This window comes from Manis pentadactyla, chromosome 7, assembly GCF_030020395.1.
Source record: "Manis pentadactyla isolate mManPen7 chromosome 7, mManPen7.hap1, whole genome shotgun sequence".
Taxonomy (NCBI): Eukaryota; Metazoa; Chordata; class Mammalia; order Pholidota; family Manidae; genus Manis; species Manis pentadactyla.
In genome coordinates this window covers 62,016,808-62,043,878 of record NC_080025.1, presented here as the reverse complement: position 1 = coordinate 62,043,878, position 27,071 = coordinate 62,016,808, and the positions used below count along the sequence as shown (strand labels likewise).

At 36.7% G+C, this 27,071-nt stretch overlaps 1 protein-coding gene across 5 annotated transcripts in view; it reads left to right on the top strand.

Moving 5' to 3' along the window:
• Positions 1 to 27,071, top strand: part of MAGI2 (membrane associated guanylate kinase, WW and PDZ domain containing 2) — a 1,519,032-nt gene that overhangs the window by 1,029,032 nt on the left and 462,929 nt on the right. For all 5 annotated transcript variants that reach the window (XM_057504444.1, XM_057504445.1, XM_057504443.1 and 2 more), the window contains 2 exons: positions 14,299 to 14,509; positions 25,586 to 25,665. In XM_057504444.1, coding sequence (XP_057360427.1) covers positions 14,299 to 14,509; positions 25,586 to 25,665 — 291 coding nt within the window. The remainder of the gene's footprint in view (positions 1 to 14,298; positions 14,510 to 25,585; positions 25,666 to 27,071) is intronic.

Here is a 27,071-nt window from a genome sequence, read left to right as displayed (position 1 = left end):
TTACCTCCGTGAGGTGTCTCAGAGCTGTTGCCCAGGGGGTTAGTGCACCCGGTTTTCCCTGTAATTTCCAGCTGCTGTACTGTGACCTGGGCTGTTTCCATCAAGCTGTTAAGTCCCTGTCCCTTTAAGACTTTCAAAAAGCCCCCGCTTTTCTTTGTCACAGGGGCATCAGCTTCAGTACCCGCTCAGAGGTCTTACTCCCTGTTCCCCCAGTATCCAGGGCCCCCTGGGCACGCACTGTGTCTGCGCTCTGGCCCGGTTGGCTGGGGCTGGGTGTTCGGCAGTCCTGGGCTCCGTCTCCCTCCCGCTCTGCCTATTGTTCTCCCGCCGGGAGCTGGGGGGAGGGGCGCTCGGGTCCCGCCGGGCCGGGGCTTGTATCTTACCCCTTTCACCAGTCGCTGGGTTCTCGCTGGTGTAGCTGCAGTCTGGCCACTGTCCTGCGTCTTCTGGTCTCTCTTTTAGGGCTAGTTGTGTTTGTTGTATTTTCAAAAGTCTATATGTTTTTGGGAGGAGATTCCCACTGTCCTACTCATGCCGCCATGTTGGCTCCGCCCCCTCCCTTTACGACTTTTAAAGCACCTGCTTTTCTTTTCTCCCTGGGCAGCCAGGTGTGGAAACCCGTTGGCAGTCTTAGTCCCAATTTTGCTTTTCCATTCTTCTAATACCCAGTGCTCCTGGTGCTGATTACTTGGGCTGGTTATTGAGCAGTCCTGTGCTTCTACTCCCTCCCCACTCTGATTCTTTTACTCTCGCCGGTGAGCTGGGGTGGGATGAGTGCTCAGGTCCTGTCAGGTCATGGCTTTGCATCTTACCCTTTCCGTGAGATGCTGAGTTCTCACAGATGTAGATGTAGTCTGGCTGTTATACTGTATCTTCTGGTCTCTCTTTTAGGAATAGTTGTATTTGCTGTATTTTCAACATATATATGGTTTTGGGAGGAGATTTTCACCACCCTACTCACACCACCATCTTTAGAATCCTCTGCAATGTTTTATCTATATTTTAATAATGGTATACCAGTGTATATTGAAAATATAAGGGTTGTGTGAGAGCTTTTGAAAAAATATTAACATGTACATTTTGCATGCATATTATTCTTAAAATATTTCCTACAACTTCTTACATGCCTGTATTTTTATTTATTACTGGACTGCTTCTATGGTGACAGAGAATTTGAATTTTCATAGTCAAATTATTTTATCAAAGAAAAGTTTCATAAGTTTATTTTTTTACTCCCCTTGTTCACAATACCTGTAAAAATGTTCTTCATTGAACATAAGTAGACTAAAATATAATCTGTGCCAATCAAAGTAAAACTTTTAAAAGTGCTTTTCTCTTGATTACTCAGAGGAGGATAATATCTTCTATTAATATATTCATTAAAAAATGTTTTCTCTGACCCTAGCAGTCACTGATTCTAAATACAAATGCTGAAAAATCACTTTAGGTTCATAAAGTAACTTGTTACTGTAAAATGACCTGGTAAATCAACTTTTAGATACCTTCTCTTTTTTGATTCTGAAATGTCTTTGTTTAAATGAATTCTTCTTGACCAGACCTAGTCACATGACTGTTCCTGGTCCTCTCAGCTTGAGGATGGTCGCATTCACCTGTCAAGGCCGGTTCTGGGGTTTCTGGACAGTCAGCAGAGGCCACACACAGAGGCTCTGTCAGCCTGGCAGGGCGAGTGTTTTCTCTTCCATCATGGGAGATGAGAGATATATAAATAAGGCACTCTTCACCCAATGTTCAAAGATGGAGGGAACACCTCCAAACCAGAAAATTGACCCATCATTCCTCATTAGAAGTCTTTTGACAACTCCCATCTTTTGTTTTCCTATATGTTCATCCAGTGGGAACTTTAGGACTGTCTTTGCCCCTCTTTCATAGACATTTACTCAACCCTTCATCTTTGAGCTTCATTACTATTTTCTCCAGCACACGGTCTTTGTCCCATCTTTTTCTTCTTCCCATGTACATTCACCAGGTGCAGGACACTTTAAAAAGTATTGAGAAAATCATTGCTCAAATTTTAGTTAACACTGCCCTATGTCGACTAAGAGCTGTAATAGTAATTAATATCAGACATCAATTCAAAACACGAGTTGTGTAATTGATGAGACACATTTGGAGAGGGAGACAAGCTTACTGAGATAACTAATTCATTACAAAAAAAGACTGGTAATAATGGTTATAAATAATATAATAAACAACTTTTTTGGATGCTTACTATGCACTCAGAGCCCCCAGACCTCTTCATATGTATTAGTTCATTTAATTCTCTTGAGAGTCCTATTAGCTAGATACTATTTTACAGGTTAGAACACCAAGGCACACTACAGTTCAATAATTTGCCCAATGACTGGAATTCATATATAGGAAATCCAGATCCAGAACCCATGCTCTGAGCTGCTGTGCTATCCTGAGTCTTATATCACCAAATAAAAACCAAATATTAATATATTTCTTAACAAAATATAGACACACTACCACTATTTTACCTTTACATCTTTTGAAGTGGCATTATAAATTTCTACCTACCAGAGACTTCTTATTTCTTTCATTTCTGGAAATCATGTAAAGTAAACTTATTTCCCCCTGTGGATTTAAAAAAATTACTACTAGCTTTGTATTCTGTAGGTATATAAGCATCAAATCTACCCATCTTTAATTCCTTATCTGCTTTACCAAAATGAACTCTTTTCTCTAAATGTTTTAGTTTACTCCATTACTCATTTTGTTCATCTTTTCTCCTCTGAACTATGGTTTATGCTTATAAGTATATATTCCTTTTTCTCTCAGGCCATATCTATGTAAGGGTATGTAATTAAACATATGACTTAAATATGTGAATTACATGTAATTTAAGCATGTGATTTCTCCATGACTAGCATTATTAATGAATACTCACATATTTTATTGTGTTCCCTCATTTTTGCTGAAAATTACACCAGATACATGAATTTAGCCTATTATCACCTAGAAAAATCATATAATCTTTTAGTGTCTCAGAAATGTTTCTCTCTCTGACATATGTCACTGTGGTGATGGAAATAAATGTTGTTCTATTCATAGAAATGTCATTCTATCCTTATTAATAATAAAATTTACAAAAATTAAAATTAAATAATGGCAACTCTCCCATTTTTAATGAATACATACAATGGTTTGAGCATATATTATCTCTAATGCCATAGTCATAGTATATTACTAAATGAATGTGATGCTAGAATTTAGCTTAAGTACTTAACTAAGATAACAGTTATTTAGTAGCAGTTCAGATTTGGACCCAGGCATACCTCAACTCATCCTCTTCCTGCCACATTTTCTTGGGCTATTAACAGTGGTGAGGACAAGTACTCCTGACCTCCACATGGTAAATCACAGTCCTGCATCTCAGTGTATTTCATCTACATTGTATCCCTTTATATTTGTCCTTCCTTGAGTTCACAGCAGTGGTGTTAGATCTAATGCTTGCAAAGATGATATATCCTTACATCATCATAAGAGAATCTGTCTTTAAACTGATATTAAAATTCATATTCTCTAAGAAACCTTCCCTTGACATTAATCACACTTATATTTAGACATCTTTATCTCATTAGAGTTGACATCCAGCCCTGTGGTGTCATAGACTCAAGAGCTTATCTGCAGTCTTCACTTCTCTACTATGTTTCAGGCCCATATTTCTAACTCCTATCCATTGGATTGACCCACCTAAGCATTTCTTCAACAACTTAAATGCCACTTAAACCCATCTCCCATAAAATAAAAAGCAAACCAACTCAGAAAGTCTTTTACCTAATTTTAAACCAGATAGCTTAGAGTTATTTTTGGTGCTTCTTTCCCCTCAAGCTTGATATATATTGTTGGGTATAAAATATGTATGTCACTGGGCCTTTAGCTTTTATCTCTTCCTTCCAAATATCATTGCTGCATTCTAGATTCATTTGGGGGGAGGTATTGGTCAACCTCGTATCTGTACATAGTTTCTCACAATGTGCTTGTCTGGTACCCCACATATAAATATTGTTCGGAGAAGACCTACTTTTAGATTTTTACTTGTCTCAGTGATAAGTATATTTTTAAATATTTCAATTTATTAGTAAATCTTTATTTTTCAGTCAGCCAACCTCTGGAGAATGGTGAGGTTTTAATGAACATGATTAGATTATTCATGCTTGCTTTATGCTATTCAGTGTGTTCAAGAGTGTTCCTTGGTTTGAAAGAGGAGATTCTTGCGCCTACATTTCTTTTTAAAGTTGCTTGATAACTAAAGAAAATTAAGCAGAAGTATATTTTGTAAAGATATTCTTAGAGATGAGAATTATTCCATTTCTCTTACTGAAAATACCAAAAGTAGTTAGGTGGTCAATAGATAAGTAGATAGACTTTTTTAAGGTTGAACTTCTCTGAAGAAAAGCAAATCCTGTAAACCATAGTAATTGGATTAAGCTTTCTTGGATTTCTTTTATTTCATGAATTATCTGCTAAACTTTTCCGGAAAGTAATTCACTATTATATTGCAGCTTCCCCTCACCAGCTATTAGTAAGCCTAGTGCAAAGAATTACAAATGCACATATATTTTAAAGGCAGCTAAATCTCTCTGTTAATACACACACATACACAATGCCAGGAGGAACAGGGCCCGTGAGAGCTACCTTCGCCAACAAAGGGAATACAGTATGTGCACACAGAGCCGCCTTCTCCAGGCCCCCAAGCCCGCAATTAGTGCAAATGAACTGCATCTCCCAGAGAGCAAACAGAGTGGCCCTTATGTGATCACCAAGTGGCCTCGGCAATGATCTCAGCTCACCATTAGGGCCCCGCATCCAGGGCCTGTGCCGCTTGGCACACTGACTGTGTATGCACCATCAGTCCTGGTTCTGTGAATGAGGTCCTGTCACTGTCAAAAGAATTATGTCCTCCGTAGTGAATCTCGCTGTTTTTCTGTGAAGAATGGCCCACTCTGAAACCACCCCAACACGTATACCCTGCTTATTTCGGTGTGGGTTCACAGAGACTATGATGTGTGTATCCACTCAGATCTTTATCTTTTTTTTTCTTTAAAGAAGCTTAATTTCATGATCTTGTTCCCAAACACAGTACTGGGTTTTATCTCTCCATCAGAGGGGTAAATTTCTGGGGCTAGTTTAAATCAATCTTCTAGAATTAGATATTTCATTTACAAACAAGGGGCATTCTATTATTTCTTGAAAGGATTATTTGAAAGTAAAAAGTGCCCTAATTATAAAATGCTCTGAGTATCTAGGTGCAATTATAATGTAACAAGGTAATTACTTTAGAGTTTGTGGTTAAGAACAATAGTAGTAATTGTAACTCCACCATTGGACAAAAAATGAAGTCCTGAGTAGTTTCAGGAATGTCACTTTAAATCAAGGTAGACTCAGATCGAGACTGAACTGAAAGCTGTGCATTAAACTTCTTCACACCCTCAGAATGATTCAGCATTTTCAGGAGCTTATTCTCAGCCTTTATAGAGTGTGTTTCTCCTTGTCTGAGGGTCCGTGTGATGTGTGTGAGAGAGATCTGCCACAAGTGGGGCACGCAGGCCGTGGACACCCAGGGCAGGGCTCGGCTTCACACGGGCAGCACATTCGGAAAGCTGTGGACTCGCTCAAATGTTTGCATGTCTTCAGTTCTCCAGGTGTTCTCCAAGTCTAAGTTTATTTCTAATCATAGTCATTCATTCTGTCTAGGTCTGATTTTCACCCAGTGTTCCATTTTCTTATCTCATATTTCTGCTCTTAGAAGTGATTATAACTTCAGTGTGAAATCCCAACTCTTTTACTGTCAGACAAAGACTGTGCTTGTTACTTCTGGCTGAGAGCTGGCCTTTGTCTCTGAAGAGGAAAGGTCTGTGGATAAGGTCTCTGCACACTCGTTCCTTCTATACGGCTCTATTGTTGCGAATAGCACCCTTATCTTTTTCTTCCTAATTGACTTCTTGCCCTCATCAAAACATACCTTGACTCCAGTTTGGCCCCACAGAATAGCACTTGAATTATCGAGATCAAGATTAAATAGTCTTCTTCCTTTTCTCTTTCAACTCCTTTGTTCCTAAAACTTCAGAAGGTGATGCTATGTTTCATATAGTACTAGTCTCCTGAATTTTTTCTCAGAATTTTGAAAGCAGGGTCTAAGAAATATCATGCATGTATGCCCCATATTTTGTTTCATATCTCACTTTGGTCTTTGAATATCTTTAGTACTTGTATCTAACCCCGACTAACCCTAGTTAGTTGAGGATTTGGGGGACTTGTGTCTATGTGATAGATATCTTCAGAATTCGTTACATCATGAAAATCATACAGCATGTATATTTTAAAGCTGTGAGGTTTCATTTTATTGCCATTATTTCAGTCTACTGTTGTTAAAATGTTAAAAATTAAATAATGCAGAAAGAAGAAAATATACTAATAAAGACAGTTCTTCCTCTTCCCTATTAATGGGAAATAATTCTATTAGTCTTTCTATAGATTCTTTCTAATTCACTTTTTTATATCTCAGAATTTTTTCCTTGTCATATTCCATTCATAGACCTTGAATTTTATATTTTCATAATTTCCCATATTGTTCTTGCTTTGCTCTAAACGACTGATAACCAACTGAGGATTTTTGATATAGATGAAAAATAATTTTGGGGGTTGGATATGATTTCTTAGTAACTTATGTTTCCCTGGCTAACCTTCTGAACAGATGAGATCCAATTTGGTGACAAATATTACAGATAAAAAGTAATTCCTTACAGTTTGAGAAATTTTCTGCTTTCACAATTGATATGTCATCTCAAAAATCAGAAATATAGTTAATCATCACCTAACTTTCCCTAATTCTACTATTTTATTCTAGACATGTTTCTTTCATGGCCTCAAATAATAAAAGGAAATATTTGTTAAGAGACCAGGAAAATTATGTGTGTGTGTGTGTGTGTGTGTATCTATATATGTATTTTTTATTGTCACAGTGTTTAAGAGCCACCTCTTCTCATTCTCATACCTTGTATGAAAATAACTGATACAACATTGTTTTATATCTTAGAAACACCTTAGGGGAACTAGGGACTTAGAAAACACCAACTAAAGGTTGCTAATCAATGTGCATAGAAAAATCTCTGAAGAAGCAGAAAAATTACTCTTTGCTGGACCTGGATTGCTGGAGCCCTGCAAACAGAGCAGGAGGGAAAACTACTTTGCACCATTTTTCCTGTTTGCACTTTGGGACTTGGTCTATGTGCATGTTTTACTACATCAAAAAAAGTAATTAGTTTTTTAAATGATGAGCAAAAATTCACTAAGCATTCAGTGTGCAAACTTTTTAGCACCCATATTACAATTCCTCTTCCCATTTCAGAAGGTTTAGGAAATGTAAGGGACATCTCTAAGAGCACTCTTTGAGCAATACCTACACTCTTGACTTCTTACAGTCAGCTGGCTCCATAGAATGCAAGCCGCCACTACATGACTTTTCCCTCTGTGAAGACAGAATGTCCTCCCCTTTTTACTATAGGCTATAACATATAGTATGGCCATAATAAAAAAACCAGTTACAATGATATTTTTCTCTTGTCCAAGAATCAACCCTGAAGTATTGTTATTCATTGATAGGAACCTGTGCTTCAAATTTTAACTAAGAACTTTAGCTTCTAGTAGTGAAGCTAACAACATGCTCTAACAGCCCTCACCCTGCTACAGTAAGGCTTTGGATCAGTACAACATACTTTTTGATATGATGGCCAAGTTTGCAAGAAAACAAAGGAAATCTTAAAGCCTTGCCACTTCTACCTCCATAGTTACTACCACAAATGAGCAGAAACCAGAGTGTAGAGCAATCTGTGCTACACAGACTTGGAAGCCAAGGCTACTCTGGGGACATATAAGGAGACTAAGCCTTGGGTTAACAGAAATTTGGTAGCTCAGCTCTGTCTCTGATTCTGTTTTAAATCAGTACCCTCAAATATGCCAAACTGATGGCAAGTTCACAGCTCAGGAGCAGCCCCTGGCTCCCAGCAAAATCAAATGCAGAACTCTACAGGAAATAATACAGAACTTGGAAAAAAAATGTGTGGTTTCTGAGGATTATTTTTCCTCCTTTAAGTCACTTAACCCCATAGCATGTCTCAACTCAGGAAGAAAAATTCAATTTATGCAAACACCTTTTAAAAAAGAAATGTTAGCTTTGTGTGTATCCTTCCTTTTTTAAGCAATTGCAGTATTCATTGAAAACTCCTAATATCTTTTTTAAAAATCTCAAAAAATTGACCTCACTTTTTGTTTCTTTAGGGAGAAACCATTTAGGTTGCTTGAGCAATTTAATCTATCCAATTTATTTAGTGTTCTAAGTAGTAGAATTCACTGATAATAACATACAACATTTACTGGACACCTTCTGTGTTCTAGTAGATTTCTGTTCTAAGTAACTTATATACAGGCCACATCTAATCCTTATAGGTAGGTAATGTTATTATCCCCATTGTACAGTTAAGAAAACTGAGGTATGCACAGTCATTAAATAACTTACTTAACACCACACCACAAATGACAGATTTGAACCCAGGAGTCTGATACCAGCCTTAGCAAATATGTTATACTGCTTCTTTTGGAGTATGTTTGATGCTATCTGAGAATTGCTAAAAACAAAAGCAAAGAAAAAATGTTTAATATTGGATTATTCCCATTCCCTTTCCTTATAAACTATAAAGACGTTCCTCAATCTTTTGTCCCCCTTCAATGTTCTCTAGCCATGCTTATTTCCAAAGAAATAATATGAAGACAGGATAAAAAATTATTAGGCTTATTAAAATTTGTCACATAGCCATTAGAAATATAAATCACAGAGCTCTCTCACAGGGTATAAAACAAATTTTAGAAATTCAAATTTTATGACTGTTCAAAGAAATATAATCAGCAGTTTCCTATCTAGTTTAAAACATTATTTTCCCTTCATTTCAAAGGATGGCAGTTACAGAAAGCTGAACATTAACTACATGCATAGATAATGTCAAAAATACGGTAAGGTGTAAAATAGGCATTCTTCTTCTTAAAACTGTTTTATCTTGGTTTCTGATTATTCTTTAATAAAACTGGTGGGGACATTCAAAACCATGGCATTCTGATTTATCCTTACTCTTGCATCTGAAAGGCAATGTGTTACATACTGCTAGGACACTAAGCATGTAGCAAATGGAATGGCTACTATACGTATTGTAATAGCAAAGTCGTTGACTGAACCAGGGCCATAGAATTTATGTGGGCTAGACTGAATACAAAAATGCATACATTTAACTGTCTTTCAGTCCCTGTGCATATATTTGCACTCTTCTGAATTTCTTATGGGAAGAGGAAATTATTTGCTAAATCCAGAAAAACCATTAGGGCAGGAAAGATGAAAGAAATATTTCTTAATTCTTCACAATATTAAAAGTATATGTAAAATATGTTTTTATAAGGCATCTTTTATAAGACTATATATTATCATCTATTTTGTGTCTCAGTGGTTCTGTAGAATTTCTAGGAAATTCAACAGTCCTGTCAAAGGGAAGATTTTTTTCATCATTACCATTCTCTAAAAAGACATGTTCCTTTTTCATTGAAATATTCTTTGTTTCCATTATTAATGCAAAAAAAACCCAACAAACAAACCAAACCTTGCTTTGCTTTGCAAGGCATATAAGTCATCTAGAAATGCAAAATGGAATGCTCAAAAAAGGCTAGTATTTGATAAAATCTGTTCACTTCAGTGCAAGCATCTTAGGAAAAAATTACATTTACATATCCAAAAAAATTCATGTTTAGATTTAACAATAAAATCATGATGAGAATTATGTCTTGGAAGTCAGTAAGAACACTTCTACGTGACTACTTCCTAATCAAGAAATAGCTTCTATATTCTATATAAATACCCACTAGAAAAGTAAAACATAAGCATGGGTTTTTTGGTTCTTCTCCGTTGTTGAAATTTAAATAGTCTAGGGCTTCTCAAACCCCAGGTTTGATATATATGAGATTTGTGTGAGGACATATTTGCACATATGTATTTCTAAGCTGAACTCCATGAGAGGAGGAAAGTGCTGGCTGGAGTGGCTGCACATGGCATGTAAGATCTGTTCTTTCCCATCCTTTATTACTAAGGTCTGTTCTGGTGGTACATCCAGACAATAGAATAGTACTCAGAGTAAAAAGAAATGAGCTATAAAGCCATTTAAAGACATCAAATAAACTTAACTGCACATTACCGAGTGAAAGAAGCCAGTCTAAAAAGGCTCTATGCTGTATGACATCTTGGAAAAGGCAAAACTATGGAGACAGTAAAACTATCAGTAATTCCCAGGAGTCAGTGGGGAGAGAAGGATGAATAGGCAGAGCACAGAGGATTTCAGGGCAGTAAAATCATATCTGTATGGCACTGTAATGGTGGATACATGTCATATACAACTGTCCAAACCCATAAAATGCACATCACCAAGAGTGAACCCAAGTGTAAACTGTGATCTTGAGGTGATAATGATGTGTCAGTAGGTGCATCATTTGTTACAAATGCACCATTCTGGTGGGGGACCTCGAGAGGCAGCACAGCCCTGTCCAACTCTTGATGTAGGCTTCCTGGTTTCCAGAGCTGTTAGACAATACATTTCTCTTGTGCAAGCCATCCGGTTGGTGGCATTTTGTTTGTCAGCCCCAACAAAGTAATACAAGCCATTTCCAACACATTTTCCTTCACTTCACTGCCTACCCTAGTGCCTGGCACTTAATAGGGTCTCAATAATTAATTATTCAATTAATTAATACCATTTTCCTAGTAATATAGGAAATGTAGTATCAGTTCCTTCTCTGACTGAGTTAAATATTGGAGCTCCTCAGACAGCTGCCTTAGGTACTCTTATTTCCATGTGCTATATTGGCTCCCGAGAAAATTGTGTCCAACTCCTTTGTGTCATTGAATATCCTTTATGAATCATTATGGTAGCACTCTATATAGTTACCTGGAGTTGGGGAGAGACACTTCCTCTCCACCCCTTATATTGTCTTACATGTAGGAGAGGGTACTTAATTTGCACTCCCCTGGCCCCTTGACTTACTCCGCCCAGAAGAGGTAGAGTAACTTGTTTAAGTGACATGTCTTAGGAGGATAATCTGAAGCTGCTTGGCTCACATCCTCCTTTTCTTCCTCCTAATGCTATACCTTACTCTCTGGGAATAGGTTCTGCTCCCACATGGGAAGTTTGCCTTGGTTCAGTACTGCTTGTGGGTATATAGACCTGATTCTGGGTTTCAGCAGAAGTCACTGACTCTCACCATAAACTACATCCCTCAGTTAGCCTTTATGAATAGTAAGTGTGGAAATGCTATGGTTTCCCACTTGCCATACTCATTTATTTCCTCTCATTTTGTCCCAATAGTGAAGACAGGTGTTACTTATTACTTCCATTTCAACCCAATTCACAATTTCCTGATAAAAAACTCTTTTTTTCTCTCCCTGATTAAGCTCTTGTCAAATCTCTCACCCACTGTAGGTATTAAATTTATGTTTGCTAATGTAATGATTGATCGATTAAATAAGAACAAAGGAATGAATGAGTAAACCAGTGAGTTAGATAAACTGGGAGAAACTGGCTCAGTAATCTCTGGCACCTCAATAAATATAATTGTAGACATCTCCAGAGACTCTAAATATTTTTTACCAAGAGATGTCCTATATTTCTCTTGAAAATATAACAGTATTATATATGCAAGGAAAAAGTTTATTTGTTCATAGCTAAGCTTCTCAAATGAATTCTCTGTCAGCATATTTCATATTCCTTTTTCATTCATTCTGAGCCATTCCAACCTAGCGCCCCTGCCCACCACTCCACTATAGCTACTCCATAACTGGTAGCTCATGTCATCAGTGACCTCCATGCCATTCATTTCAGTAGATTTTATGTCCTTATCATGCTGGACCATTTAGAAGCTTTGGCCATAGTTAAGTGTTTCCCTTGACATTGCCCTTTGCTTGGCTTCTTTGGCATGAAGGTCACCTGGTGTTCCTACTACTTCCGTGGTGGCCCTTCCCTCACATTCTCTGACTGTTATGACATCTGTCCTAGGGATTCTTGTTCACACTTGCTGCCATGTCTCTCTGGCAACTTCATTCACTCCTATGGCTTAAGCTGTAATACAGTCCAGCCATATGCTTGTCCATTGTGAGGCTGGCACACACCTCTGTCTCAGCGTGCCCATAATTATATCCACAGCCTTCCCCACTCCCCACAGTCTTGCTGTTCCTCTCACGCTTCCTCTCTCAGGAAGTAGCTTTTCTACCCACCAGGTAAACCATGACTTTTCACTTTTCCATATCCATCCAGTTTTGTTTGTTTGTTTGTTTTAAAAATCATACCAAATCTATACTCTAAAGGCTTTTTCATTCCACCCCTCTCCTTGTCTGTGCCACCATCATCTCTTGCCTGGAGCACAGAAGTAACTCCCCACTGGTCCGGAAGCATCTACTTTTGCCACTCTCAAACCCCCAGAATAGTTAAGGGAGACTTTGTGGAAAACGAAAGTCTACTTTTGTCATCCCCTTGATTAAGACACATCAATAACCTTCCCATTGCTGTCAGGATACAGTACCTGAGCATGCCTTCTAAGGCCTTGCCGAAGCCGGTCTTTGTTTATCTTTCTTTCTCCTTTAGTTTCCTCTGAAAGAATCTCTTGACTCCTTTTTCAAGTCTGATTTGATAGCACGTTGGGAAAAGGGCTTTCCTTGACTCTTTACATGAGATTAGAGGAATGTATATGCATAAGAGCTTTCCCTTTGTTAGTGTTCATTACACTTAAAATTGTTTAAACACTTGGTGTTTGGACATATTTTGAGTCCCTTGAGAGCAAAGGATCATGCCCCTTTTGTTCACTCTCCTGTACTCAGTACCTGACACCAATTAAGTGCTTAATAAATACTGATTAAATGAATAAAGAATAAACGAATATCTTCAGAGCATGACCTTGCATTTTAACTTTCCAATTGCAATATGACATTTGGAAATCCTAAGAACAGTGTGTTTTATGTATTGGTAATTACATGTCGTAATAAGGTACAGCAAAAAGAAACTAAAGAGAGCAAGGTACCTTCTCTTGCTGCTGCTTCCATACACAGTTTACAAAGGTCAAATCTGTATGAGGAATCAGCTAGGAGACTACATCAATAGGGGACATATTCTTTTCATAAAGCCTTCGTATTAAGGACAAAGCAATGAGAGCCTGTAAAGTGTTCTTGTGCTTCCTAATTCCTAAAAATACTTTAATATTGCTCTCTGCATACATATGGGGAAAAAATCGATCCAAGCAATGGATTGAGACAAAGATGACACTCTAGTTTACTCATCTTAAATTACCTTAATTTTTAAAGTTATAAAACTGTGTTGTACACCTCCAACCTGTTTTCATGCTCATATACTTACATACAAAATTATATGCAGATGTCTGAGAGAACTTAGTGTTTGCTTATTTTTTAAAAATAGGATTCACAATATCTGTTACTCTGCAACTTGGATTGTTTTTTGGATAGTAATGATGAACATCTTTTCCAGGTGAATAGACACACATCTTATTCATTGATTTTAAACTATAAAAAATTTTCTATGATAATGCTAACCACAATTTATTTAATAATACTCTCATTGGTAAGCATTCAGATCATCTTCAGGGCTTTGCTACTACAAACAATACTGCAACAAATACTATTACACAGGTATCCTTCCACAACACCACCTTTGTTTCTAGAGGACATCTTCTCAAAGTGAGATTGCTGAGTCAAAGTATACGTATATTTATACATACAATTTTTAATGTTAATAGCCATTGATTATGTTCCCAAATGATTGAAGAATTTTATTTTTCCCAAACAGCTGTCTTATCCTCTTGGTGGCATTCTGTCAGTAGTCCTCTTCCTCCAGGTCCTGGGTTAAGCTGTCCCTACCACATCTTCTGCTGTGAGGAAGCCATGGTGACTGACGACTGACTCACTGCAGACCTATTGCTCTCTACCCTTAGCTACTTTCCACATCTCCCACTCGAGAATCCTTGGACTTCCGGATGACGTCCATGCCACAGGGGCATCTTGGGAGTAGTATTGGTCAAATGCTTCCATTCCATTTCTCTGCCTGACCCTTCAGTGAAGATTTGGAGTCACTCTGTGACTCCAAAAACGTTCCTCTCCAAGTACTAAACTAAAGTAGCTTGCAGGCCCCCTCTCCACACTCATTCAGAAGCAACTAACCACAAGCCCTTGTTCTCTTGTAGAATCCAGTGAACAGGAAGACAAAAGTGAAGGTGCCTCAGGGGAGACACCCTCCCAGCCTTATCCTGCACCAGTGTACAGTCAGCCTGAGGAGCTGAAGGAGCAGATGGATGATGCAAAACCAACGAAACCTGAAGAGAATGAGGACTCAGACCCATTGCCTGATAACTGGGAAATGGCCTATACAGAGAAGGGTGAAGTCTACTTCATTGAGTGAGTTTCATACATTTCTTTCAACATTGCCATAAAGTTCATAGCAGTATATAAATGATGTAGCAAATGAGCATGTGGACAGAGAAGGGTAAAGTCTACTTCATTGAGTGAGTTCCATACATTTCTTTCAACATTGCCATAAACTTCATAGCAGTATACAAATGATGTAGCAAATGAGCATGTGGTCAAAGTAAAATATTTTTTGTTGTTTCTGGCAATAGCTTCCTTCTCTGTGGGAGAAGAATGGTGCCTTAATACAATTAAGGATCCTAGATTACAGCTATAAATCAAAGAATAAATTGAACAATTCTCCTGGAAAATGTGTAGCTATCATAACTAAAAAGGCAAATCTCCATGTGATATTATTGTTGAATTAGAAATAGTCTATATGGCATGGGGAAATGTTTGCTCCTTGCTTCCAAGTTGTCCATATAGTCCAAATGAGGTACCCCTGTATTTTTAGTCAGATTGCTAGAAATGTTTGCCATCATGTTCAGTGGTGCAGCTATTTAGAGCAAAATACTTGCTTGCCAGTCACAAAAGGAAATGTTTTAAACATGTACCCCTGAGGTCAGATGTCAATAAAATCATTTGTTTTTGTATAGTTCTTTATACGAATTTTAATTAAATTCCTCTCTATTTGCTGCTTACTGTTTTTATGACTTGCTGAGGAAACTGAAATGCTAATCCTGAATTCCCTGGTCATACTTAATTCAACCTAATATTTTCTTTCTTTTGGAATTTTTTTTTCCAAGATGAATTTTTTCTATATTTTATTAATAATATTGAATAGCTTTCCTTTTCATTATCCTTTAAGAGAAGAACTTTTTTAAACAAAATCTTATGTTGAAAATCTTAGCACAAAATTATAATTGTTGATGTGCATAAGACAATTAAAGTGTTCATCAGAAAATTAAAAGTATTGTTAATGAACAACAACCCTTATTCCCTCAAAGTTTTACAAGACTCAAAGAGAAAAAGTAATAGAATCTGAATCTTTCAGTTATGACAGATGATAAAAATAGGTAAACTCTGATTATTCAAGAAAAATATTAAAACTGGATTCCTTTTCCCAACCTGGAGTGATTTGTGACTTAGATCCCCATAGGCAGAATTCAGTTGTGAAATTGAAATGTTACCACATGCCAATATTTAATTCACATGTGAAGGTGGGAGCTTTGATGCATGTGGCCAAGGGAATATATAATGAGGTAATTACTTGGTGCCCTGCTTGACTCCAACATGGATGAGAAATGAATGTTTTGCAGAAAATGAATCACTACTATTCACTTTTTGACAAATCTTACAAGTTTAAAAAATGAATAAGAATATCTTACATCATTTATTATTTTATCATCAATGACCCAAAGATATCTTTTATCAATTCATTTGAAAAGAAAAAGTCATATAGAATTTTTTAAATGCTCAAAAGCATTGATATCTAAAAAATAATTTTGTTATTGATAAGTACAGCATGACACCATTGCCGACCAGAAGTCAATATATAAATCCTGGGTGGGGTGGGAGGTCACACATTAATGTTCAGAACAGTTGATGTTCAGAACCAGAATACAGTTAATATACACATTTTTGTGATATAGTACGGGGGAGATAAGGCTATGTGGAAATAATAAAAGGAAACAAGCATCAAAAGTTGCTTAAAGAACTCTTCCCTTTAAAATGTTTTCAGTAAAGCAATTATAAAAACCCTTTTTTTGTGTGATTACAAAATAAACTTTCCTCATTTAACAGAGTCAGGTTTAAGGATTGGAGGAAAGGGATTTTGGAATACAAGCTGTGCTAATGGTATATAGTAAATGATGAGGCTCTGTCAGAACTTGGGGCAGTCTACCCAAATGATTCTGTTAATATTCCACTCAGTCATCATCCAGTGTCAGAATTCAAGGATTCATAAGATGTTACACCTGCTCTCAAATTTATCGTCATGTTGGGAAAGAGAGACAAATAATTATAAACAATTCATTTCTGAGTTTTGTAATACTATTCAAAGAAGCCATGTTTAGCATAGACTGAAGAAATAAAAGGAGGCATCATAGAAAGGTAAGATAATGTTGATTTGAAAAGTTGGCGCTATGTAGATAGAGCATTCCAGGGGTAGGAAATTCCATTACAAAGACCCAGTCCCTGGTGCATTGGGAACAGCGAGAAGACTGCCCTGACTCTATGGGAAAAGGGTATGAGTTGATGAATCCTGTGAAATGATTGCTTAGTTTTCATTTGCTGGATCATTAGTGCTTCTGAGAGAGAAGCAGAGGGTTTGTTCGTTTGCCTTCTTATTACCGCAGGGAAGGATGGGTGGATTTCCTAGGAGCAGAGATAGGTGGAGGTAGAAAATTAAGATTTAAAAGGAGGAGATAGTTTCATTCGTGGCAAGAAGCCGATGCCGAGGGAGACTCATCAGGAGGTTCAGGAGAAAGAAGCCTGGAGTGAAGGCTGCAGCGGGAGAGGGAGGGCAAGGCAGTTAGCTGAGCGGGTGCAGCGATGGTCTGCAAAGAGGCTGCTCCCCGGAGTAGAAACATCCCTTGTCCTCCCTTCTTCCGGGACCGGTTTGAGGTCTAGTTTTCCTTCCTTCTAAAAGGTTACCTTTGAATCTCTGCGATGAGCTCAGGTGCCACAGAGCAGGGAGAGTCTGTCTTTTTCATCCGGTCCCGCATTTCCACTGCATCGGCACATGTGCTGCAGTTTCCTTTCTCTCTGCCTGCTTTCACTCTGCTTTACTTTTCCCTCAGTTTTCTCTGATTTTCTCCTGGCTACTTTCAGGCTTTGCTCTGGAATGCCCCTTCCTTTCCCAACTACATCTGACAAAACCAACATTTCAACCGACTACCATTGATCTGTGAGCACCTTTGCTGTTGACAGTGCGATGACTTCTTGTGTGAATGAACTCGGTCAGGTATAGAAGCCCCTTGGAAACAGTCTGGTAGAGCAGGAGGCTGTGACAGGAGAGGGAGCATGGTGGGACAATACAAGGGGGCTTGGGGCCTAAGCCATGACATGTCCCAGAATTCCTGGCCCAGAAACTTATAAAGCAAATTCTATTTGTGATATAAAAGTTAGCAGTCCTGACAGCACTAAATTATGTTTTCTACCTTTATCTTGCATCTACCTACCACTTCAGCATTTTATTTAAATAATAATAATAAGGGAGAAATGTGGGATCCACATATAAATCAAGTATAAAAATCAAACGAATATTCATATTTGACCTGATTGTTTATAGTTCATAATGCGTGATCAAAACCGAAAGTTTCTGTGATGACTGCCCTTGCACTGTTCACCATGTAAGAACTTATTCACAGTGTAAGAACTTGTTCACCATGTAAGAACTTGTTCGTTATGCTTCAGAAGATTGGAGACTGACGAGAATTAGGCTTGGGGTTGATTAATGATTGTGCATTGAGCATTGACCCCCCTATACAGAATTTTATTGTTGTTAACAACCATTTGATCAATAAATATGAGAGATGCCCTCTCAAAAAAAAAAAAAAGTTAGCAGTCCTGAAGTAAAGTCAGGTAAAGAAAGAAGATGAAAAGGAAGGGTAGAGTAAGTTCAGAGGAAGGTAAAAAAGTGGGAGGAAAGGTAGAAGAAAAGGAAAATTTGATCTGTGAGGTAAGGAGAGCTGACATCGGTGAAAACTTTCCTCCCGTACACACATTCCGAGAGTCACTAAGAGTAATGGAAATATCTCCGCCGGTAAGTAGGTAGGACCCCTTGTTATGCTGTCCTGAATTCTGTCTCCTGTGAAATGAAGATTGTGATGAAAACAGAAAATAAGTGAAACAGAGAACAACCCTGTGGTTCTCTGCGTAAAAATTTTAAATATGTGTATGTCCATATTTATTTTTGAATAGGTCAAGCCTACCTATGCTGAAATGTTAATTTAAATATGTATTTTTAAAATGCGTATATAAAAACATGGGTTTTGAATTATGGTTAAAAGTAATGTCATTATGTTGTCTTCTATGCAATGTTTTAAAACAATTACTGATTTATTCAGTATTACAACATAGTTTATATGTCCCAGTACTTTACAAGTTCTGCATTTAGAAGATGATTATTTTCATTGTTCTTAATACCTAACACAGGAGTCCACTGTATTTCCCACAATCTACAGAACTGCTTCGTTTGATGAATGAAAAAAGCAGATTCCTTTCATCATTTACAGTTGTATTTAATGGGAAAAGGGAAATATCTGAGAAAGTATTTTTAAACAACAGAATTTTAGATTGTGAGTAAATGGATTCTTCCTACTTAATTGCAGTAGTAAATGTCTTCTGGTTAGCCTCTTTCAAAAAACTTTCAAATGCATAATATTGTTTGAAACCAGTGGTTTCCTTAACTCTTAACATCATACTCATAAATATTATATTTTAAGATAGACAGTATGTTAATTACAATTCAAATCATTAATAATAGTTACCACATATCAAGTGCCTACTTTTTCAGGCTGTGTTCAGCTTACCTTAACAGTAATAGCTAACATATTAAGCACTTATGCTGTGTTCATTTAATTCTCACTTGAGGAAACTGAGGCTTGTAGGTATAAGTAACTTGCCCATGGTCAGATGATCAAGAATTGACAAAGCCAGGATACTCTGATTCTATTTGTTGGATGTGTATTTATTGAGCACATGCTATGTGTAGAGAACCATTTTAACCCCTGAGGATAGTCAATGAAACCGACAGGATTTGTACTTTCATGGGATGTAGTCTGTTTCCAGGGTCCTTGCTCTTGACCATTTTGCTATGGTGCCTACTTTACATATATTATATCCTCACCACCCTATAAATGTTGGTTGTTTCCCATTTTATAGATGAGGTTCAGAGACTCTGAGAACAAATTAACATTCCCAAGGTCTCACAGTCCTTTCATCATGCATAGTCATTGCCATTAGCCCATACACCCTCCAGTATATAAACAAACATGGGCTGAAATAAAAGTAAACTTTTATATTACAAGTAGTATTTGTTTATAAGTTTCTTGGCCAGAAATTCACTATTCCAGAGGCTAAACGTTCCATTAAACAGAGCTGCCACAGGGTTAATCTGGATTGACATGCTTTGGGAATCCCATTAAATTACTTCTTTGTTTGGGAGTCAGTTTAGTTAGTGACAGAAAAGAGAGTGCTATTGCTTCAGCAGGAAACAAAATGACAACAAGAGTCTATTTGTTTACTGCCATTTTTCTGAATGGTGGTGTACACTATGTCGTCTTAAATAATAGATTTTTAAAAGCTGTCTTTTGAAACTGAAAATCACATCTGTGAAAAATGTCATGGCTGCACATGTTTCCCTAAATCTGCTTTTCAGTTTTAGGTTTGAGTTTGCTTTTCAGTTCTAAACAAAACATAATTAATATGTTTCTTCTTCTGTTGCTATTTCTGTATCTCCTTAAGTTATAAGTAAATCACCAATTACTATTTCAAAGAAATTCAAAACTTCCACTTATCCAATAGAAGACAAAGTATTGGGGGAACTCATTGGTGAGAAAACTAAAATAATTTTTTTGATATGAAGGAACATTGGCATAACGCTTCTCACTCCATGCTTGGCACATTCCTGCTAGTCACATGATGTGATCTAATGCTTACTCTCAGTAATTCATAATTTTGTAATTACAAAAACAGTAGCATAAGGAAAATTTTTTTCATATTTTTTCTTGTGCTTGCACAAGGTCTGATGCAATCCCCAGACAGAAAATAAGTGTTTTAGACAAAACAGTATACAACACACATTCATATCCCAAATTGATATTTATAATAAGACCTCTTTTAAAAATGTCTTCTGAACATATGAAAGGTAATATGGCAAACACATATTCATATTGTTAATAAAAATTGGGGGAGCATTATTTAGGAAACAAATAACCACTATAGAAGTCACTAACAATAACCTTTTATGTGGATTACCAATATGTAAAAAAAAAAAAAAAGGTCAAACTGTGAAAGAATGGAGTCTTGAATGAAAAAGCTTCCACTGTTAATCATCAATTTGATATATCCAATCATTGCCTTTAATCTTTGTGGAATGATGATATAAAGGAAATAGTCTTCTGGACAATAATAAAACTATCCTAAGGATTTTTTTTCCTCTACAGTAAAATGTAATCAATGTATATAACATTTAAAAACTAAATGTTTATTTTTTAAATTACATAAAATACAGTCAGTAAACTCTTACCATTGTCTCTTAAACTGACTATTGCTATTGGAACTTTGACATCCACACACATCTTGAATTGCTCAATAGATTCTAAAATATTTAGCCAGACCTTGTTTACATGTTCAAAAGATTATGCTTCGTGCAGTGAAATATCACTGATATCAATCTCTCAATATTCTTCTTAGTATTTCCTAGATGAAACTATAGTTTAACTATCAGTTAAAGATTGAGATTCTGAATTGGTTTTTTAGGGCAACTTTTAAAATTCAGTTTGTTTATCATTGAAGACTGTTACTGTTCTAGAGGAAATGGAGCAAAGGAAAGGAGTGTGTTTGATAATAAAAATTTCTTATTCCACTAATAAAATTTCAGTTGATATATCATCCAATATGTGTGCAGTAGGGAAAATATTATTTTGGCCTGGGTGGCAACATAAAGCTAAGAAAGAAGAGAGAGAAAGGAAAACAGAAAAGAGGAAAGAAAGGAGGACACAACTTAAAATTAGGTTTGAATTGAGTCACCCTTGAGCATCCACTTACATGCACCTAAGAAATGAATAAGGGGCTTGCATCTTGACTGGAAAAATGTGAAGTAAATGAAAAATATTGAATAAAGCATAGAATGTAGCATGATCTATGTGAAACTTTATCTCCTAATAAATACTCTGTCCATTTGTTAGCATTTTTATTAACCTAATTCTTTATTATAGCTTCTGAGACCTAGTATTCATATGTAGACTATATACATCAGGAAGTTTAAGATATTATTCTGTAAAAACATTCATATTTGAATGAAGAAAATTTGATTTGAAAGTATCTGAATAGAGTTCAAGTTTGTAAGGAGAAAATACCTCACATGACCTTCTGTGCACGTCGTCGATCACAGTGTTCTCTCGTGCATGTCTACGCACGTGCAATTGAAAATAGTACCTATGAAGTACAAGGTTTTCAGCACAAAGGCATTTAAGTGAGTGACTACTGTCCTTAAGCAGGAGATAAAGGCCTTAGTTTCTAAACCATTGGCAAAGGAGCTGGGAAAAAGACCTTTGGTTACCCTCCAAGGGAGGGAAATAAAGCACCTCAGTATCAGAAGCACAGTGTTAGGTTTCATTTGCCTCTGGTTTGGGGTCGTCAAAATCACTTGGGCTCGGGGATCAGGTAGATCTGGGTTTAATGCTGGTTCTTTCCCTTTCACACACTGGCTGTGTAACCTTGGGCAGGTTACCCAGCTTCTGTCAACCTTCTCTATCCATAAAATGAAGTTAAAAATGTGGAGATGCAGTGAGTCGCTGTCATCCAACGAGGCAATGGTGTGAAGGCCCCAGTGCTGTCCAGGGATGCAGGCAACCAGGAAATGTTACAGGACAGTGAGAATGACTTTACAGTGGTGGGCCGTGGTGTCATCAGCTTTTCTTATTAAAGTGAAGCATTTTCTCTCTGAGAAGAGTGTTTCCTCTAAAGATAAGATGTTATTATTTAACCTACTGTTTTGTCAGGTTTGGCAAAGATCACACTTAACCAAATACCCAAGAATTTCTGATTCATTATAAATCAGCCCATCACACATCTTCAAAGTCATTCTGATGAGAATTTAAAATAGAATTAGAGTCGAATGAAATTTCACTTCTGGTTTTTTCCAATCCTCCATATAGACTAAGTATATATTTAACATCAGAGAAGAGTTTTGGATAAGCCATTAGGATAAGGTGTTCATCTGGGTTTTTTAATATGACATTGATTGAACTTGAATAGCTAGTGACTCTACTCCGATTAATTGCTCACTTTTCATGATCATCACATTAACTTTACCCAGAGAAATACATATAGTGCATGATTATAATTCAAGATTCCTAAAAGTATATTCACTTCATTCTCCAGCTAGGAAAAAAACTTCCCTTGCAAATGTAGCATATACGTTTGTATGTGTGTCTATTATAGAAACTAGTATTGAAATACAAGATTATGTAGCATTAGATCTTACCTTCCTGCCATTTGTGCGCCATACAACTGGGTTAGATATGGAAAACTGATGTCCTGATCCAAATCTACTTAAGCAATGAAAGTGAAGGGAAATCACTTTTCTCAAATGTGAGGAAAGGTAGTATTTGGATTGCAAAATATCCCTCAGTAGTCCCATTTTGAACACAGTTTCCTGCCATATGTTTAATCCTATTTTCAAATGTGATTATTGAAGTTAAAAATATACAATTTAAGGAAAGTGGAAAAGTCACTTGGTCTGTTTGTCTCCTAAATGCATTGAAAATACCTCCTTTGTAGGGCATCTTGAAAAAGCATGCAAATTACAAGGCTGCTAAGAGGTACTATTGAAAAATACAGTGCTATATCTTCATGTGATGTTTAAGACAATTACTGGAGGTGACTACTACTCACATTTCTGTCAGAATCATTTCAGGGCATCAGCTAAAAATGCTGTTAACTATGAGAGACTCAAACTGTCAAAATGTATTAAAGTGATATACCATTAATGCTAGCTCAATCTAAAAAAAAATAAAATCGTCCTGGAATAAAAATGCTTTATATAAATTCAGGAAAGCTAGGAAATGCATTTTCTGCAAAACTAGCTAGTATTTGAGACCCATGGTGGTGTGTGATATAGAAATGATAATTTGCCTGTACTGGCTTGGTAATGGCCCCTTAATACTTACCCATATATGTGTTTGCATTTATGAATATGTCTTAGAGACATAGAAATGATTTTCATCCAAAATGGAGGAAGAATTTTGAAGAAGCAGATGTACTTAAAAAGAAGGGAAATTTATTTTCATTGCCCTCCTCCCAAATTTCTCTGTAGTACATAAAAACATAGACACCACACACACACACACACGCACACACACACACACACTTTAAACTGAGGCATGTCTATAAAAAGCATTTTAAAGTGGCATTTTTCCAAAATAGAGACAGCAAACACTGAACCCAGTGCCAGCCACTGTCCTCATATGTGGGATAGTCATAACCTCCATCCATGAGCATCAAGTCTTTAGTTCAGAGGAAAACACTAGATAATATTGACATGACTACAGATGAGGACAAAATGAGATGACAGTGTCTTCATACTTGGCCTCCTCCTGAAACTTGATAATGAAGCACCATCGGACCTTACAAAGGTCAAATTGGGAGAAAACAAAAGCTAGCATACTCTTGATGATTTATAATTTGATCAAATTCACAGCCTGTATCTGGTCAAATTATTAGAGTGCTGCTCAGAAACATCACTAAGGGGCTCCTAAATGTGGGGAAAGTGATGGAGAGTATTTTCTCTTTACCCCACATGCAAGAAGAAATAAAAGAGAATCTTCTTCAGGAGCTGAGATGTCATGACCCAAGGGTCTTAATGTCTCTGTTCTAAAATCAGAAATGGCTCTACAAATAGGCAGACAGGATGGTCATCCAGAAGGCACTGTTTGAAGAGTACTTTAACAGCTTGGAACAGCTTTCCTGCTGCCCATCTTGACTTCATCTTTCTTCCATCATACCTTGAAATTCCCTCATCAGGTAGGCAGCCTTGAGAAGTTTGCTATTAAATATGCTGCCTCAGTGAATTTTCTGACCTTTGCTTTAAGTGCAGATGAGTTCATCAGATTGTCTAACACTTGTGGCTCTGATAAAATAAAACATAGTTAAATTTCATTGAAGAAAAAGAAAATCTATATGGCATTGATATCATTGTCATTTTGACTTTCCTATGACTGTTTTCACATAACCCTATTATCTGGCTTTAATTTATATTTCTAACTTATTTTCCACTCTTTCCTTCCATGATCCATTCATTGGCCTTTTGTCTCTCCCCTGTACAAACCTCCCACTTTTCCACACATTTTGCTCATTGTTTTTCTAAAGCCCTTGCAAATGTCACATATTTGATAAAATGTCCATTGGTAGATGAAATCACTTGAGACAGCTATGCAACAGTAAAGAGTTTAGCGCCAATGAGCAGTTTTGAGACTCTGAGTGGTTCTCAAATTATAATGTACATACGCATCACCTGGAGTGCTTGCCAATGATGGAGATTGTGTGGCTCCACCTCAAAGACTGTGACGTGGAAGTTCTACAAAGAACCCGAGGATGCACTGTGAATAAAGGTGCATAGGTGATTGTAGTGCGGGTGACACCAGGACTTCTCTAAGAAACACTGGCTCTAAGAGCATCTCTCCTTTTTAAATTTCCAATAAAAGACTTCCCAGAAAACAACTTTCAAAAAAATATGCCAGTAGAGTTATCATTAATTCCCAGAAATTCCAGTCTAGAAACATGGGAATACAGACAGTTTTATCCTCTCCCTGTCTAACTGGATTGAAATTATTGGGACAGTGAAAGATGGAAGACGTGGCTTAGTGAAATTGCTTTAATCACTTTTTGAGAAAATGTAGGAATCCCAAAAACATGCTGTAATTTTCATCACTTTTGGACTGCCTCTGCCAGCTCTATGTTTAAAGAGTAACAAAACAACTATTTATGAAAAGGGCAGGTTTAAGATGAAAATAATTCTTTTGCAAAATTGAGGAAACAGCATCAGCGCCTGTGAACTGTGCTCTTCCAACTGGAGAATCCTGTATTTGTAATAAATTCCTTTTGCTCTGGATGAGTTCTGCATATTCAATGAGGTTAGCTTGGCAACATTCTAGTTGATTTTAATAAAAATAGCTGCTTTGAGGACAGGGAGCTGAGGTTGCCAAATTTACAGCTGCCTTGCACAATTACTCTTACACCTCCTTCAGGGCTACTTAGAACCAGTAAGCAAATTAAGTGTATCGATTGCAATTTTGTTGGACTAACCCCCTCCCTTTTTTTTTTTTTTTTTTTTTTTTAAGGAATAAACTTGATTCCTTTCAGTATGTGTCTGTTCAGAGTGATCTCTTTTCTTTTCAGCCATAACACAAAGACAACATCATGGCTGGATCCACGACTTGCGAAAAAGGCTAAACCTCCAGAAGAGTGCAAAGAAAATGGTAGGTGATTAAGTTTTTATGGGGTTTCAGCGTTGCACTTTGAGAATGGTTGTGTTCCTTAAAGGAGGGGAATAATCTAATTGAAACCGTTTTAAAGATGTGATATTTAGTGCTCAGAGATGAGAGAGAATGAACTCGGCGTTTCAGAGGGGCATGTGGGTTTCCTTTTCCTCTCTGAGGAGACTGTGCCTGGTGCCATGTCTGTGTCATCTCTGTTAGGTCTGTCTGACTCCTGGCCTCACTTCCCACCACCCACTGTGAATTTTTGTTTGCAATATGTCCCTCTGTGGACTCTGCTCTTTTTCACTGGCATCACACATGATGTATAGGGAAGCAGTATTGTGAAACTGTAAATAGTGTTTGAATTTTGTGTTTAGAGGCATAGCATTTTGCTCATTATTAAGGAAGAAACAGTGATATAAATATCTGTACATTTTTTAAAAATTTTTTTAAATTTTATTTAATTGCATGAATATCCAGGGTTCTCGTTAGTATTTGCCACTTTCCAATGTAATAATAATAAAATTGCTTAGAAATTGACTGTTTTCAGGGATATGAAGAATTTTTTTAAAACAACTTTGAGGATTAGATGAATGAAAACTTGTTTTTAAATTAGCAAAAGATATAGATGACATCTGTTGTGGATGATACTTGTAATTTTTTATGATACTGAATTTAATGTTAAAAGAGCACTTATAATTTAACTATAATGATAAATAGCATACTCTCCTGATGATTTCTTATTTGACCACAATCAAGCCTTTATCTGAACAAATTATTAGCACCCATTCAGAGGCATCTATCCTTGAAGAGCTCTTTAAGTTAAAGGAAGTGAGAAAGAATATTTAAACTTTTTAAAAAGTTTTTTAAAAGTCTCTAATTCTGAAAGTCCTTTCATTTTAACAATAATTCTGGATTTCTCAGCTCGTACCTAGGTAATATTGTTGATTCCTATACTACAAACTGTTCACAAGCTAGTGAGATAAATTAAAAGTTGGAGTATATAGTATATATGGATATAGTTGAATGCACAAGTATCTGTTTTCAAATCACTATCTATATGGAATGTTATATTCATAGCTATATCTATATGCCTTCTGTATAATAATAAAACTGCATGTGGTTGAATCCCATAAAAATTCTATGTGACCTGATCTTTTGAGCGCATTTAGGTTACATTTCACTGATACCAGTGAGACATGTGTTGCAAATTGTGATAGGTTTATAAATGAAAATGACCTGATCTATTATATATGGGAGTTATAATTTACTTTTGCCATAGATGTAAAAATCTTAGTATATCCTAATTAAAATGAATTTAATGATTCTGCAGTTCTATGACGTATTGAACTTATCAGCTGTCTTGTTCCTTTGAGTTGCTCTTTTCATTATGCAAAGCTATTAAA